Source organism: Bacillus rossius, chromosome 8 (assembly GCF_032445375.1).
Source record: "Bacillus rossius redtenbacheri isolate Brsri chromosome 8, Brsri_v3, whole genome shotgun sequence".
NCBI lineage: Eukaryota > Metazoa > Arthropoda > Insecta > Phasmatodea > Bacillidae > Bacillus > Bacillus rossius.
Genome location: NC_086336.1, coordinates 49,602,839 through 49,619,335, shown reverse-complemented (window position 1 = coordinate 49,619,335; position 16,497 = coordinate 49,602,839). Strand labels below are relative to the sequence as shown.

The window sequence follows — 16,497 nt, the reverse complement described above, 5'->3', positions numbered from 1 at the left end:
AAGGCGGAAAAGTACCATAGCTGTCAACCCTCTAGCTGTTTCTCAGGTTAACTTTAAGACGTACAGATAGCGCTTCAGACGGTGATAGTTGCAATAACAAATCATATCCAGATCGCGGACGAGAAGAAAGAAATGTAAGAAATGTTTCCAAAAATGTTATATAGGTAACACCGTATTCTTATTTCGACGATTAAAAAAAAATTCCATGTGGTACCTAGTATTTCATTCTGGCAAAATTTCTTATACATTCTATGGAAAATGCCTTACTCGTAAAATTGTAATGTAACTAGCTTCATAGAATTTACATTTTTGCACACTGGAATAATTGAAGTAATTGTAGATCATTATTTACTGAGTGCATAACCAACGCAAATATTCAAGGATTTTCTTATGTAATGTTTTCTGTGACTGAACACAAAAAACTCAGATGTTAAGGTTTTTAATGTCTATAATAAATTATTTAAAGTCTACAAAATGTGTTTTTAAGATGCTGAAATGCGAGGGAAATATTTTGTGTAGTGTAGTTTGTTGGCACAGGGCAAGCAGCACAGGCACTCTAGGGGATACATAGCAACGAGCATTACTCCTACGATACATAGGCTCGTACATTTGGAATATTGATGGGCTTTGCACATGCTTGCAGTCTTTCAAAAATAAACTCTGCTGAAATTTAAGTATTTTTATATTAGTCTATTTTATATTAGAAAATAAAAATATATTACTATGCGTAGCATATTATCCTGTTTCATTAAAACTGCCAGATCTAATTGAAATTCAGTTGTTGTACCTTACAGCACCTATAAAAGAATTATGACATAAAATAACAACAAAAACACATTAACACACGATATACACTGATACACATCAATGCGACAATTGGTTACTTTAGTTTTCACAAAAATCTTAAACCGAAACTAAAATGGTGTATACAAAATAAATATGTAGATTACAAAAGTTTTAATGAATATTTGTAGATTATTCAAAAGGAGTTATAATTATAATGGTTTTAAAAGTGTCACTAATTCTGTAATTGCAAGTTGGAATTCTTAATCCAAACCTAGTCATTATGTCTGAACCAACAAAAATGGTAATAAAATGTTTATAATAAAAAGTGCATCACTGATCAAACGTCTAATAAATAGAAAATGCAAATAGGTTATATAGGAATGTAGCATATTCAAAATAATTTAAATTTAATATTAATTTAAGAACTGTTTCTGCATACTTTCAATTCTTTTCTAATTAAAATCTTTTGATGCAGACCTAAAGATCTTCATGTGTTGCTACATGTTGGTGAAAAAAAGCTTGGCATCCAATATAACTCGAAGGTCTTAAAAGAAGACACCACCTTTAATGTCATTACTTACTATGTGATAATTCTGATAAATAAAAATATTTTTTTTTTGACTAAAGGTTATACAATAAATGCTATCGTAATTCAGAGACGTTTGTTAACTTGAAAATCAGATCCGGACAGCTGAAATATCTTGCTGAATAGTTTCACAAACATATTTACCAATTTTTTTTTTCCATCAGCATCTTTTCTTGATCAATTCTAATTACATTTGGAATATCATTTATCAAATATTAAAGAGTAGTTGAGATAAACTACTTACTACTTTGCGGAACACCTAATACTATGAAATTGCATTTGCAAATTTGACTGCAAAGCGTCTATTTGTAAGACAATTAAAACATATATACCAAGCATTGCATGACGAGGCCTAAAATTGACAATTTTTTAATCGTAAGATTTTGTTGGAAAGTATCAAAGGCTTTGCTCATGTTGAAATAAATATAATATTTTTTTTTTACATCTGGATTTATACTGGTACACAACTATGTTGTTTTACAGAAATAATATTTTTAGGAATAAAATTCATGTGCCTGTAAATATTTTTCGGTCAAAAACTGCTAAAATAATACAAAACAAAGGTTTCTGACTAGAATTTTACCGTCTATAATACTTCAAGAATATATATACCGATAAATGGTGTGTTCAATCACTGACTGATGCACAAAATTGTACAAAAGCAAAATATTTTAATGTTTTAAATGTATGATAATGCTACAGTTATTTAAAACTAAAACGCTACAAAACTACAAAAAATATTTTTGCAAAACTCCGGTCCCCCGGAGAAACCCCCGGAATGGCCACCGCATGGGGAGCCCAAGAAAAGAAACAAGCTCCCCATTTGGAAGCGACCTGGGAGGTTTTTTTCTGTTCCACCCAGCGTTTCTTTGATAGCCTGACTTGTTACAAGGGATTGTATTCCTACCAGAGAAAATGCCACCATTTTATCTGGGCAATCCACCTTGGAGAAGCCAGGGCGCGAACCCGGGTCCTACAAGTCACAAGGCAGGCGCTCTACCCCAGAACCAGAGTAGTAGAACGGATACTTTCAGTCTTCTTAACAATGACATGATGTTATTCCACGAGTTTACTGTAGTTCCAAGGTGTCATTAACACGTGCAGTATCGTGCAGTAACATCTAACCTCGGTAACGAACAAATTTATGTGATCTTATGTTGTTCGTTCAGCATGAATTATGTAATTTCATAACAGTGAAATATAATTTGTATAACTAGTCTGGCAATTTTTTAGTTACTTTCCTGCAAACAAACTTGCAATAATTATATATTAATATAGACTAGTAAAAACATATGTAAGAGCTTGCACTGTCGATGGTAAAGTTATTTTGAAATAAATGTTAGATATTAAAAATTGTTTTTAGTTAAAATATGCGTGTGCTTTCAAGTATTAAGTTATTGTATAACATTTTATTTATTTGGTTTTAAAGCCACATAAAAGTTAACCTTGTTATTTCACTTTTAGCTTTTTTTTATTTACCGTGCATAATATGCGCAGCTAATACTGGAAAGCTATTCAAACAGGCATTTTCAAAATCTTAAATTAAGTACTAAATCAATGATAGTGTTGGAGATGTCAAATTAAAAGATACATTTAATACTGACATCGCCGGTATTTTAGGTAATGATAGTGCTGACCTTAAATCGATCAGTCTCTGAAGACTAAGAATTTAGATGACACTAGTTTTGTGAAATTTTACTTACTTATTGAGAAATATTCACATTATTTGAATACAACTATATTTTATTCCTGAGTACAGAATTCTTGGTACGGTAATAGCTTACCTCAGGGTTAAGCAAGAGCATAAAAGTTTTATTTCATACAATGAAACCCTCAGAAACTTAATTAAATCATCGGGATTATTAAACATGAACTTCTTTGAGTACACAACTACAGAAAGTTTTTATTTAATATTTGTGCACATCGCAGTGAGATCGCTATTTAATTATTTGTAATTTTAAATTGTAACAAAAATTGAAATTCAGTGTTTTTATTTTGGATGAGTAATATTTCTACGTGTATTTGGTTTTAACTGTTACAGTATCAAAAGTTCATTTAATGGTTATGTATGTTTATTTTCGTCCAAAAAAAAATATTTTGTACAAAAAAAAACTACAAGAGATTTCACTTTTCTTATAATTTTGTTGTTTTAAATTATTATGTTCGAACCTTTACTTCAATTCAACAACTTAAGTTGATATAATAATTTCGTTATGAAATTAAATTATCCATACATACTATACTTGATATTTTGAGATTATTACGAAATAATATATCATTTTATTTTAAATACATTTATTTTTGCAAACGTACGGGTTTCAAATACCAAATAAAAACTTAATTTTTTTTCTTTTTTTAATGGTTCTTGCAATTGGGGAGATTGATTATATATATAACTAGCTGCCCGACCCGGCTTCGCACGGCTATACTAATGGAAAAAAATTAAGCCACATCTCCCATTTACAGTAATGGTAAAAAAAAATCAGTGAAAATTTATTACAATGCTGTTTAATGTACCGGATAGAAAATGAATAGCATCGATGGTTTCCCGACTCGTGCACGCAACGTACAACTGATGTACCCGTACTTCGCTACGGCAGTCTACAGGCAGATCACTCTTGCGCCGCTCATTATACATGCCCCTCGTTGTGGGTACGCCACTGCCGCGCGATGCCCGTTGCCATGGAGACGCAGAAGGCATGAACAATGCAAAATCCTGTTTTCATGCAGACAAAGTACCCACTGTTGCCTGGTTTTAACCACCCATGGGATCTAATTTTTGGAAAATGTCATCCTGCGTAACATAAGGTACATTACTGTGAAGTTTCAAGCCTGTAAAATATATATACTTGAAAAAAAGGGCAATTTTTGATATTTAAAGTACCCGCCAAAATTTCAACGGTGTTGAGGACTGCACTAACAATGAAATAGTCGTTGCCATAGAGACGAATGAAGCATCAACAAAGCAACAGCCTTGCCATGGTGATTTCCTACCAAAAACTGGAAATTTTGATTTATTACGCCCCCGAAACTCCCCTTGGGATCGGATTTCCGCATAATCCGTTCTTAGTAAGCGTCTACATCACAAAAAGAGTAACTATGCTAAATTTCAAGTCAATCGATTGTGTATAGTTTTAGAGATCTCGTGATGAGTGAGTCAGTGAGTGGTATTTTATCCCCTTGGGGGTAGAATTAATCAAAATCCTTTCTTAGCGGATGCCTACGTCATAACATCTACCTGCATGCCAAATTTCATCCCGATCCGTCCTGTGGTTTGGGCTGTGCGTTGATAGATCACTATGTCAATCAGTCACCTTTGAGTTATATATATTTAGATTTAGGACATACACCATTGCTGATTATAATGTATGTCATAAGAAACCTCAATAACAGACAAGAAAGATAAATGTGCAAACATACAGAAAACGAGCGAAACTCAGGGAACATCAAACCAGATAGAAAATTACATAGAAAGCATTGTGAGCTAACAACAACGAGACATTAGCAACAAGAACCGCAAATAAAGTCGAAAAAATACTTTGTACAACTCACAGAATTGATTTTTCAGTACTTTTACAAAATATTCTATTGTAAAACAGTTGACAAGGAATAGTTTGCGATACTAAAAGAAATATATTATAACTTTGTACACCACATAGCTTTGGTTATTTTTGCACATCTCAAATACGTTTTATCGAGGTATAACTGAGTATTTCTTACAAAAATTGGATAATAATTTTATACTTCAATTGATGTGTACATTCGGCAAATTTTTTTAAAACCATGGAAAATATAATCTATTAAATATTCAACAATTTGGCTTTCTTTTGTTTTAAAGTACTTAATATGCGCAGATAACACTGGGAAGCTATTAAAACAAGGGTTTACAAATTACTTTGAAATATGGAGGTACTGGGGCAACACAAAACACAAATGGTGACACTATTTTGTAGTGATACAGTTATTTCCATGTAAATGTACAAATTAACAAATATCTAAGTTTATATGAATATATATGTTCCGTTTACAAAGAAATTTTCGGTGCACAACGGCAAACAGAATAACGCAACGACGAAATTTAACAGATAAAAATTGAAAAAAAAAAACAACTGATATACAGAGACGCACATGTGAACCCAGCGATGTTACAAAACAGCGACGATAGCACAAACCAACACCGTAAGCAACAGTTGAGCGACAAAACAGATATTTTGAAAACCACAACGATGGTAGCACAGAATAACACAGTATTTTTTTTTCCAAGACAACAGTTGCGACGTTTCGGGAGAGAGATCTATTCCCTTCTCAAGGCACAAACAGATTGATGTTTCTCATGACATACAGTTTAATGAGTAATAGTGTATGTCCGAAACTACATCCTGAATTAATTTACCCATTATTTAAAATGTTGTTTGTCGGTTGAAATATTATTCAATTAACTACACGGTTTTTGAAATTCACTTAGATACTGACTTTCTTTAAACAGATTTGTATTTTGATTTGTTTTATGTGTATATTTGTTTACACTTCTATTAACAAGGCATATGTTTTAGTGCAACCTGTCAAAAAACGTAGTAAAAAATGAACCGGGAAGGGGGGGTGGGGTGGTGGTAAAGTGGCCAGATTTGTTTAGACAAAAAAATTTATTTTACAAAATTTACAATGGCAGGAGATTCAAAAGCACTTAAGGGATCGTCAAATAGCCTAAAAATGTATTTTAAATTATTATCTTTGTAAAAGAGTTTACGGAGGAGAGACTGGCTTCTGTCCTCCCCTTCCACAAGTACTGTTTTTAATATTTAATCAATGATATCAAAATTCATACTACAACGCTTGAGGGTAGAAATCTCTTAGTATTTGCAACCATTTTTTTTCCAATAAACATGTTGCCGGAAACGCGTAGTTAAGCCCCTGTAACCCCAGAAAGAGTCAGCGTAGGCAACCCGCTGTAGAGTGTTATGTTGTGGATGTGTGGGCGTTCGAGTAGAGAAATAACCTTTTTAATCGTTGCACAGATTTTAATTTCACTCTGAAATCAATCACAGCTTCGGCTTTGTTTCACAACATTGAAATTGTTGCATACGTTTTAACAACGTGACAGCCTAAAGCAACGGCTCAAAAACACGCCCACCTTGAGCGACACAGAGGTGGCAACGGCGAATCATGTTTTCACGGATACGCTGGAGCATGTGTGGAGTCGACCTTATGATTTCGAACGCTTCAATGATTCGTTGTGTAAGCTCTTCTACCGTTTCATTTTACGTAACCCCACAGAAAGAATCTAACGGGGTTAGGTCCGGTGACCTTGGCGGCCATGCGACAGGGCCCGCTCGTCCAATCCATCGCTTTGGAAATGTTTGGTTTAAATACTCTCGCACTTGCAGGGAAAAATAAGGTGGTGCCCCGTCATGTTGGTACCATATCACACGTCGGACATGCAATGGAACCTCTTCAAGAAGACCTGGTAGTTCGTTCTGAAGGAAGTGGAGGTATCCGGCGCCGGTAAGTTGTGGCGGAAGAAAAAAAGGCCCGATGAGTACGCCGTCAACAATACCGGCCCACATATTAACTGAAAAACGTTCCTGGCGAGCTGTAACACACGTTGCATGCGGATTGACATCATTCCAAACATGACTGTTGTGCGAATTGAGAATAGCGTCTTGAGTGAACTTGGCTTCATCGCTGAATAAAACCGCTACTCGGGGTTCCTCAATACTCTTCGAATGTACCAACGAGAAAAGGTCATGCGAAGAGGATAGACCGCCGGACCCATATGTTGCACGTTTTGAAGGTGGTACAGGTACAAGAGTTGCTCATGAAGAACTCGCCAAACAGCCATTTTGTCAGCGTCCATATCGGAACCTTCTGCCCTTGTGCTTGTATCCGGACTCTCCTCAAATCTCTGAAGTACATCTTCTTCAAAACTGGGAGTACGAACCATGCGTGGAGCACCAGCATTTGGTCTTGTGACGGCACATATACCAGTATCACGCATTCGCTGAGTAAGTCTTGCAAACATGGTGTGAGCTGGAAACTACGACCCGGATATCGTTCTTCGTACAGACGACGGGCGGCTCGTCCATTTTGTCTAGCTTCCCCGTAAACAAGCAGCATGTCCGTGTACTCCATTGAGCTCCACTAAAACGTCGCCCTTTTCAGAACCACAGCGAAAGAAATGACACCACGAGTTTGCTTGTACGACAGAACAGTCAACGACAGACCACCAGTGATATCAAAACACACTGCGATGTCACGCTGCGCAGTGCTATGGCACGGCACGAACGGAAGAATAGAGGTGAGGGCGCCACCAACGGAAATAAAAAGGAGCGGGGGTCAGCATTCGACATCGTACAGTCCTCTCGAGCGCTGCCCGGCGTCGTAAACACGTAATTCACCACAGCATCGTCTGTCTCGCACAAAGCCCAACGGGTTGCCTACGCTGACTCTTTCTGGGGCTACAGGGGCTTAACTACGCGTTTCCGGCAACATGTTTATTGGCAAAAATGGTTGCAAATAATAAGAGCTTTCTACCCTCAAGAGTTGTAACATGAATTTTGTTGTTACATCCTGTACATATATTCCACGTAATGCTTGACGAGGCCTAAAATTGATAATTTTTTAATCGTAAGATTGTGTTGGAAAGTATCAAAAGCTTTGAATGCACTTTCATGGTATTCGGTGTTCCGAAAAGTAGTAGTTTATCTCCACTACTCTTTAATATTTAATCAATTATATTCCACCTGTAATCAAGAATTTATCAAGAAAAGATACTGATGATAAAATATATAATTGGGAAATATGTTTGTGAAACTATTCAGCAAGATATTTCAGGTGTCCGGATCTGGTTTTCAAGTTTACAAACTTCTCTGAATTAAATAGCATTTATTGTATAAATTATGATAAAAAAATAAGTCAATTAATTAAAATTATCACATGACCTCTTTTAAGACCTACGAGTTATATTGGATACCAAGCTTTTTTTTTTTCATCAACATGTAGATAATACTATTAGTTGCACTTGAAGATCTTAGGTCTTATTAAATTTATAATTTTCTCTGGATCAATACTTGATTGTATACTTTGTTCTTCTAATTGATTAGCTATGGAGGAGAATATTGTGTCGTAATTTGGAATTAAATAACTAATTTTGATTGTAATAGAATTGAAATCATGCAGAAAGAATTCTTAAATTAATATTTTAAAATTTCAGGCTTTTAAATTCCTTTTAAATATGCTACATTCTTATATAAATTTTATTTGTATTTTATATTATTATATACGTTTTATTTCCATTTTTGATGCTTCAGACGGTCTGGATTAAGAATTTAAACTTGCAATTATAGAATTAGTGACACTTTAAAAACCATTAGTTCCTAACTATAAAATTTGTAACTCTTTTTGAATAATCTGGAAACATTCATTGGTAAAAAACTTAAGCAAAAAATTAGTTAACACTTTTATAATCTACATATTTATTGTATATAGGCCTAATCCATTTTAGTTTCTGTTTAAGATTTTTTTGAAAACCAAAGTAACCTACTATAACTAATTAGTTACTATGAACTTTATCAATCTGTGTGTTGTGTTGTTTCGTGTTTTGTCGTAAAGTTATTGATATGTATCATTGTATGTCTTGTGAGGTAGGTATTTATTTTTTAATGTATGTGTCATATTTTTCTTTTATACGTGTCGCAAGACACAAATACCGAACTTCAATTCGATCTGACAATTTTAAAGAGGCATAGTAATATTTTTATTTCGTAATAGAAAAAAAAATACTTTAATTTTAGCAGAGTTTATTTTTGAAATACTGCAAGTCTGTGCAAAGCCCACCAACATTCTATGTACGAGCCTGTCTCTCCTATAGCGCATATTGACCTTGAGCGACTGCTTGACCTTTGCCAACAAACTCCACTACACAAAAATATTTCCCTCGAATTTCAGCATCTTAAAAATACATTTTGTAGACTTTAAATAATTTAATATGGAAATTAAAAAAACTTAATATCTGAGTTTTTTGTGTTCTATCACCCTAATAATGAAAATACTAAAGAAAACCCTTGAATATTTGCGTTGGATTTGCACTCATTAAATAATGATTTATATTTAGGGGAAGGCTGGGTAACTGCACGCACTTAACTGTGACACAATATATTTCTGTTAATAAAGTTTAAAAATCAATGTAATTAATTTGTAGCAAGCGACATTACGTCAGTTTAATAGCCGAGTATTAGTACCTACATTGTTTGAAAGGGAAGTGTGGATTTTTACTTAAACTATTAAAATATGTATTGCGTAAGATTACCCGACTTGAGTGGGTAATCCTACGTACTAAATTTATGTTGCATACTATTACACTTTATGCCAATTCTGGTGCTTAAACATTTTCCCGAATATTCCCTAAAAGGAAATATAATTTTTTAAAATAACAAAATACACTTTTTTTTACTATACTGGGGACATAAAAATTTATTTTCTTTTCAAATTAAAATACAGACATGTTTTGATATTTATCTACAGTTTATTTATTTTTTTATTTTTTCATAGCCTCTAAAATTCAAGCTTGTAGTTAAGTATTTTTAAAATAATTTTGTAGGTACTTGAATGAAATTATATATAGTTTAGAACGTAGCTTACTCATTATTTGCATTGTTAATGAACATATAGGGAGAGCTAACACAAAACCACACACTTACACACTGACAAACCATAGATGCAAATATATAGAAAAATAAAATTTTCATCAAAATAACTAATCACAATTTTTTATTTGACAAAGAAGTAGACTATTTCAGCATTAAAGTTATTGAAATAATTATACTTTCACTTGAAAATCGCATACAAAATTTGAATGATTTTCTGCAGCACTACAGTCTGAATGGACCTAGCCCGAACACCTGCCACAGCGGTATCACAGTCCTCTGTCCTTACAAAACATACAGATCTCATTAGTGTATTTTATTGTTGGAAAGATAAAGCCACCATATCGAAATCTTCAATGTCATCATCTTGACAAAGATCTTTTGTATTTCCTTTGTCTTTGTTTTTTAGCTTCCCTATATCATGTTCAGCTTGTGTTTCCTTTTATTTTTCCTCTTTGTTTCCACTTTCCATTTTCGTGTCGGCGCCTTCCTGGTTCCTGCAGTCCTTGATGTCGTTGGTTTTGTAACTGGGGAAATTAATATTTGTTTATTATTTTCATAATGCACAAAACCATTGATATGATCCATTTAAATATAACAGTTACTAAATTTCGCACGGGTGAATGAAACGCAGATGGGGAACTTGTACGCATCCCTGCGTACGAATACCCCAAACGACGCCATGTCAGTTTACTGACAGTCACAATTGAAACGATTACAAAGTACAAGACCTCTTACTGCGTTAAATTATAGCAAAAACACCACTAATTATTTATAAACATCTAACATTCTACAAAAGTACACAGTTTTTTCCTTACCTCGAATGCAATGAATGCAGAATCTTATTGGAAAAATCTCCGATTTAAAAAAAACACGAATATCCGAAAAAACTTTAGCCGCACACCATCGCCACTCGACTAGAATGAAGTTACTCGTTTCGCCGCATAGTAGTGCCAGTGCTCCCACGTGCATCTCCTCTTCTTAAGCCAGATACTGACGTGCATACCATTACTCACTGCGTCCAGTTACCCCGCCTTCCCCTACTTAAATAATTCCAGTGTGCAAAAATGTAAACTCTTTGAATCTAGTTACATTACGATTTTACGAGTAAGGCCGTTTTCCTCATTCCGTGGAATGTATAAGAAATGTTGGTAGAATTCCCCTTCGTCCATATTTGTTATGGCAGTCTTCCATTATGGTAATTTTCTGTCGCCTTCGTCAAAACAGGAGGAACAGTGCCATAGTGTTAAACTACCATATGTATTTTTTTTTCAAAATCGTTGTAATAATAATACAGTGCCGATACCTATAATAAAATTTTGTAAACTTTCTTTCTTCTTGTCTGCTATCTGCAACTATCACCGCTAGAAGTGCTATCTGTAATCTTTAAAGTTAACCTAAGAAACAGCTAGAGGGTTGACAGCGCTACCTACCGAATATTCTATACATTACTTCCGGGGCAACGCTGCTGTACTCTTTCCATAGAGTGTATAAGTAAATATGGCAGAATTCCGTCTCGTTCTTTGAACGTACAGCAGATTTTGTGTTATGGTACTTTTCCGCCTTTTTCGAAGAGGCCAGGTGGAATACTGCCAATAGGGTAGTCTTCCGCGCCCCCATGTTTTACAGAGACACCATAACCATACAACTTTATTCGACACAACACATTGGCAGGTGTTGAAAGCGAATCTTTGGCAGTGTGACACAGTCTTAATTGCACTTCACATCGTTATGACGGGGTAAAATGAATTCCGAAATTACCTCGAAGGATGATTGGATATGAGTATCTGTTAATTTATTTTTAGCCCAAAATAACTTTAGTACTTAAAAATTTAAAGTTTTATAGTATCATCATATATATTATTAAGCATTCACATATTAAATGAGATTCTAAATATTAAAAATGTACTTATCTAACAGTTATTTCCGAACATAAAGTTGTATTTGTTAAATAATTTATTTTTTCTCTAATTTTTCTTAGATTTTCATTTAATTCTTAAATTATGGTTATTTATGGCTGTAAAGGAAAATTATTAGGCCATGCATATCGAGTGAACTGGCAACAATGGTAAACAGCTGATGTGCAGGTATAGGCACTGCAACAACGACTGCACCAAGTTTTGTATGTGGCTACCGGCCGAAATTTCGTTATTATTGTTGCTGAAACATAATGTCATCCATAATATTATGCTGTTATTGTGATTAAATGATGTATGTTGTTATTATTTATTGAAGTGAATCAGTCAATTTAACTATAGGTTTCTTTTGTTTTAAGAAGTCGGTGGATAATGACGGTATTATCTGTGTGTGATATGAATGAATGCAGACAGAATGGAGTGGAAAGTGAACTGAATTAAACAATTATAATGATCATGGCAGCAATGTTCCATAGACGCTGCGGGGAAAGGGTGACGTTAACAAACGGTAATCGGACAGCTATAAGAAATTTTTCTGAATTCAATTGCGGACTGGTTCTCAGCAGCGAGCCCTTGGTAGACAACCAGTTGTTCGAAGTGAGAATAGACAAAAAGGTAAATATATATTTTTAAATTGTATTAAACCCCACTAAGCTGTCACAGATTTTATGCATAAGTATTTTGTGTGCATATACTTAAGGTCGATGTTATAAGAACTTGTGTATTAGATATTGGTGCCTTATTGATTATTTACTATTAAAAATATCAATTTTAGTATTGCTTCTAAGGCCCTGGCACGTGCTAATAGTTTGCAGTGATATGCTAAGCTGCCTGTCACATGGCTTCAGAAATACAGCAGATCGACAAGATAGTGCCAAGCCAGTAGAATTTTTGATTTAAATTTGTTTTGCATGGTAGTCAGGTGTCAATCAGCACTGCGATCAAAAATTGTGTGAACCAACCTAAGGCGGCACAGATGTGTTCAAGCCAATAACATGTGATAAGTCAAGGCGACATTGATTTGTAAAAAAATTAAGTTTTTGATAATGCTATTACATTACAATACCTGAATATGTATATGTACTTACATAAAAAATGGAATGGTACCATAACTGTATGCCAATTATACTAAGCTTGTTGGCAGGGCTTAAGCCATTGTGACATGGCAAATTGTGCATTTTAGGGCCTTTTCATTGGGTATTTTGGTTTCATATTATTATATGTAAAAAATTTTCTTCATAGCCTTCCACCTAACCGATTAAAGCAACAAATATCTATGTGTCTCAAAAACTCATTTTTGGGGATGATATATTTTAAAACAATAAAGATAAATGTTTACTAAATTAATTATCAATGACAGCCAAAGATAATCCTTAGGCAGTTTATATCTTGTACAAAATAACATTTATAAAGGTTCCTTAAGGTATATAATGAAAGGATGTAGTAATTTAAGCTCTAAAATCAATCTTTTTACAAATTATTACGGTTACAGAAAATTCATAACGAATTCATTGGAATATAGCTTGACCTGTCATCCCAATAGCTAAAGCTTCTGGATGGTGATGCAAAACCGTATTATACAAATCATGTGTGCATTTAACTCTTACTGAGATAAGTTTAAAAAAAAATATTCAGAAGGTCTTTTTTCCTTCCACACTAACCTGATAGTATTTTAGGGTATGCCTTACTGCAGAACATCACAATAGCTAGCTACAGTAAAAGCTGTTTAGTTCGGCACATCACGGAACAAGGCCATGCCGGATAGGGATTTTGCCAGATTATCGAATGTCGCTATAGTTTTAACGTGAATGCCAAAAAAATGTGTCAGTATCGTACAACAATTTTTAAAACAGTTTTAAATAAACTGCTCTATGGCTGGACACTGTATCTACACAGTCATCATATTGTGCAACATGATATGTAACTCAAGCTTTAGAATAGGAAAAAATCTGAACACAATCTGTTCAATCTGTGTGGAACACCAAGAAAACCAGATTAAAGAGCACTTTACATTCAAGCGGAGTTTCGTCTAATGACATTCTGGGTGGGAAATATTACATGCTGAATACTAACTGCGGACCACTATTCAGCAGTTAGCTCAGTTTATTACACCAGGGTGGCTAGTGGTAGGAAAAAGAGGCAAAGTCAAGGGATTTTCAGCAACAGGAAAATGTCAGGGAATTTTTGAGGCAACCAGGGAATTTTTTTTATCATTAGATTACTGAAAAATTAAAAGTATTGCAGAGACTTGTTTTTTTTATCAGTTCCACATACATATCCTTTCTACCTTCTTTCCAACATATATTAAATTGTTAAAAAAAGTTTTTCCTCCTTTTCTTTTTGCTCGTAAGTATATCAGCACTTCACCCGTGCATATTGACTTCAGTGCTGTCGACACTAGAGCGATAAAATAATTGCAATAGTGAAGTGTGATGTGTCCATGAGTCATGACTTTTAATTTAAATTTTTGATAGTTATTGGCGACTAACTAATATCAGTGGACAGGGAAATTTTTCCCCTCCCAAACCTGTAAAAGCCTGGGATTTTTTTATAACATGTTTTCCAGTTACCCTGTGCAAGTAACCTTTTGTGTGTGTATGCGCACTTCAGATCAACTCCTGGAGCGGGAGCATAGAGATAGGGGTGACGACATGCGACCCAGACACCATGGAGTTCCCGTCCAGTGCGACAGACCTGCGCGATGGCTCCTGGGTAAGTCAGTCGCTTTTCCCTGAACTTGTGGTGAGTGGTTGGCAGCACGTCTGTGGAATTGACTGCTGTATGTGCCACCCCTGCCCACCCCCCTTAAAACATTTAACTTCACTGTGGGTTAATGTTCACAAAATAATCTTGCAATGCAAATAATTTTAATTTTAATGCATATTCATTAATTTACTGCGGTAAAAGTTTCATATCACTTATCAAATTCAATCCTTTAATCCGGATGGCATGATCCTGTATACATTGATCATGTGGTACATGATGCTTGCTGTTTCAATTCAGATTGTATGTTGAATACGAATGAAAAAAATTTCCACAAGTCTTGAAAATTTGTTTGAATTGCGATATTCACGTTTTGGTTATGTCCAGGATCTTTCGACGTACTAAATTAGAACTAGAATTAGAGATTTTAAAAATAACTAGCATAATAGAAAGCAGTAAGTTACATCATGCCTGTTTGATCCTTTGTATCTGATTTAGTTTGTGGTAATTATTTCTCACGTTAGTAATACATATGTTTCATTCCAGCCAATCTGAAAACTTTCTAACTATTGCTAAGTGTTTTCTTTCAGCTCAGAAGGAGTTAACATTTCAGACGACATTTTTTTATATATATGCTCTCAGTTGGAACAGGCTATGTTTAAGTATAATATTAAGCATTTGATTATCAGACGTCGATGAGTCGTAATACACTATGCTAAAGGTTTGATGCTGTTGGTGCTGTTTCGATTCTTCCTTGCAGCGTACTTTAGTGACCTCCATCTGTGTGTAGGGTACGTTGGCAGATATACTTTACATTGATAAACTTTGCATTATGTGCCATTGTATTTATGAACACCCAATTGTTATTGGTGCTTTTAAAATTTAATACAAAGATCTTGTCGCTGAGATGGAACGTGACAAAATGTGGATGTATGCACCTTGCCAGTATTTTGTCTTTCGCGTTGTTGCAGATAATGTCAGGAAACTCCATCCTCAAGGACGGGAGGTCTGTGCTCGAGATATACGGCTCGGACCTCGACAAGCTACTGGAGGGTGACCGTATCGGAGTCATGAGGACAGCGGAGGTAGAAACTAGCATACGTTCTTGTGTGTGTTTATGCATTTGGTGCTTGTACTATACCGGATGTGTGTCCAAGATGCATGCTAAAACTGTGGGGACACAAGCAGGGCATTTGTAATTGGCAGAAAGTAACAATGCACTAAGCGTATGTTTGACAATGCTTCTGTTTATCGCTAGAGATGCTTCAGTGTACAGTGAGACACACTGGGTTCCGCTTGTGTGTAATGTCAAATCAACCATGCCGATATGGCATTCCACATAACACTGCTCCAGCGTATCTCAGTCGAGGTAATTGCTCTAGTGATAAACTGAATCATTTCTGGACTTAATGTTTGTTCACGTATTTGCCTCCTCTACGTGTCCTGCATACTTATAACTTACTTTATATTTTTCTTTAGTTTAATTACTGTTTCTTGAGAGCTTAATTCTCACATTGACTAAATTTTTGTTCTTTTGGAAGTCTTAGTTTGTCACTGATAATTAGCATATTTTTAGGGTGTAGGGGAAGTGTTCCAAAATTGTACGGTAATTCTGTGGAAAAAAACTCCAACAGATTTCACCATAGATGTTGGCAACCTTGTAAGTTGTGTAAGAGTTCTGTTTTCTCGCAATTGGCAGGGAGAACTGGTGTTCTACCTGAACAGCGTGTGCCAAGGGGTTGCCGCCGAGGGCATCCCGAGCAGGGTGTTTGCAGTCGTAGACATGTATGGCAAGTGTGCCCAGGTGTCCATCGTCAGCCCCGGTGCCTCGCCCCAGCCCGACAGTAAGTGCCTTGACATGAGT

The 16,497-nt window shown here is 35.1% G+C and overlaps 1 protein-coding gene across 1 annotated transcript in view; it reads left to right on the top strand.

Moving 5' to 3' along the window:
- Positions 1-12,095: 12,095 nt before the first annotated feature.
- Positions 12,096-16,497, top strand: part of LOC134534896 (neuralized-like protein 4) — a 58,789-nt gene continuing 54,387 nt past the window's right edge. The window contains exons 1-4 of the mRNA XM_063373573.1: positions 12,096-12,545; positions 14,541-14,642; positions 15,605-15,718; positions 16,333-16,477. Coding sequence (XP_063229643.1) covers positions 12,381-12,545; positions 14,541-14,642; positions 15,605-15,718; positions 16,333-16,477 — 526 coding nt within the window. The 5' untranslated portion in view covers positions 12,096-12,380. The remainder of the gene's footprint in view (positions 12,546-14,540; positions 14,643-15,604; positions 15,719-16,332; positions 16,478-16,497) is intronic.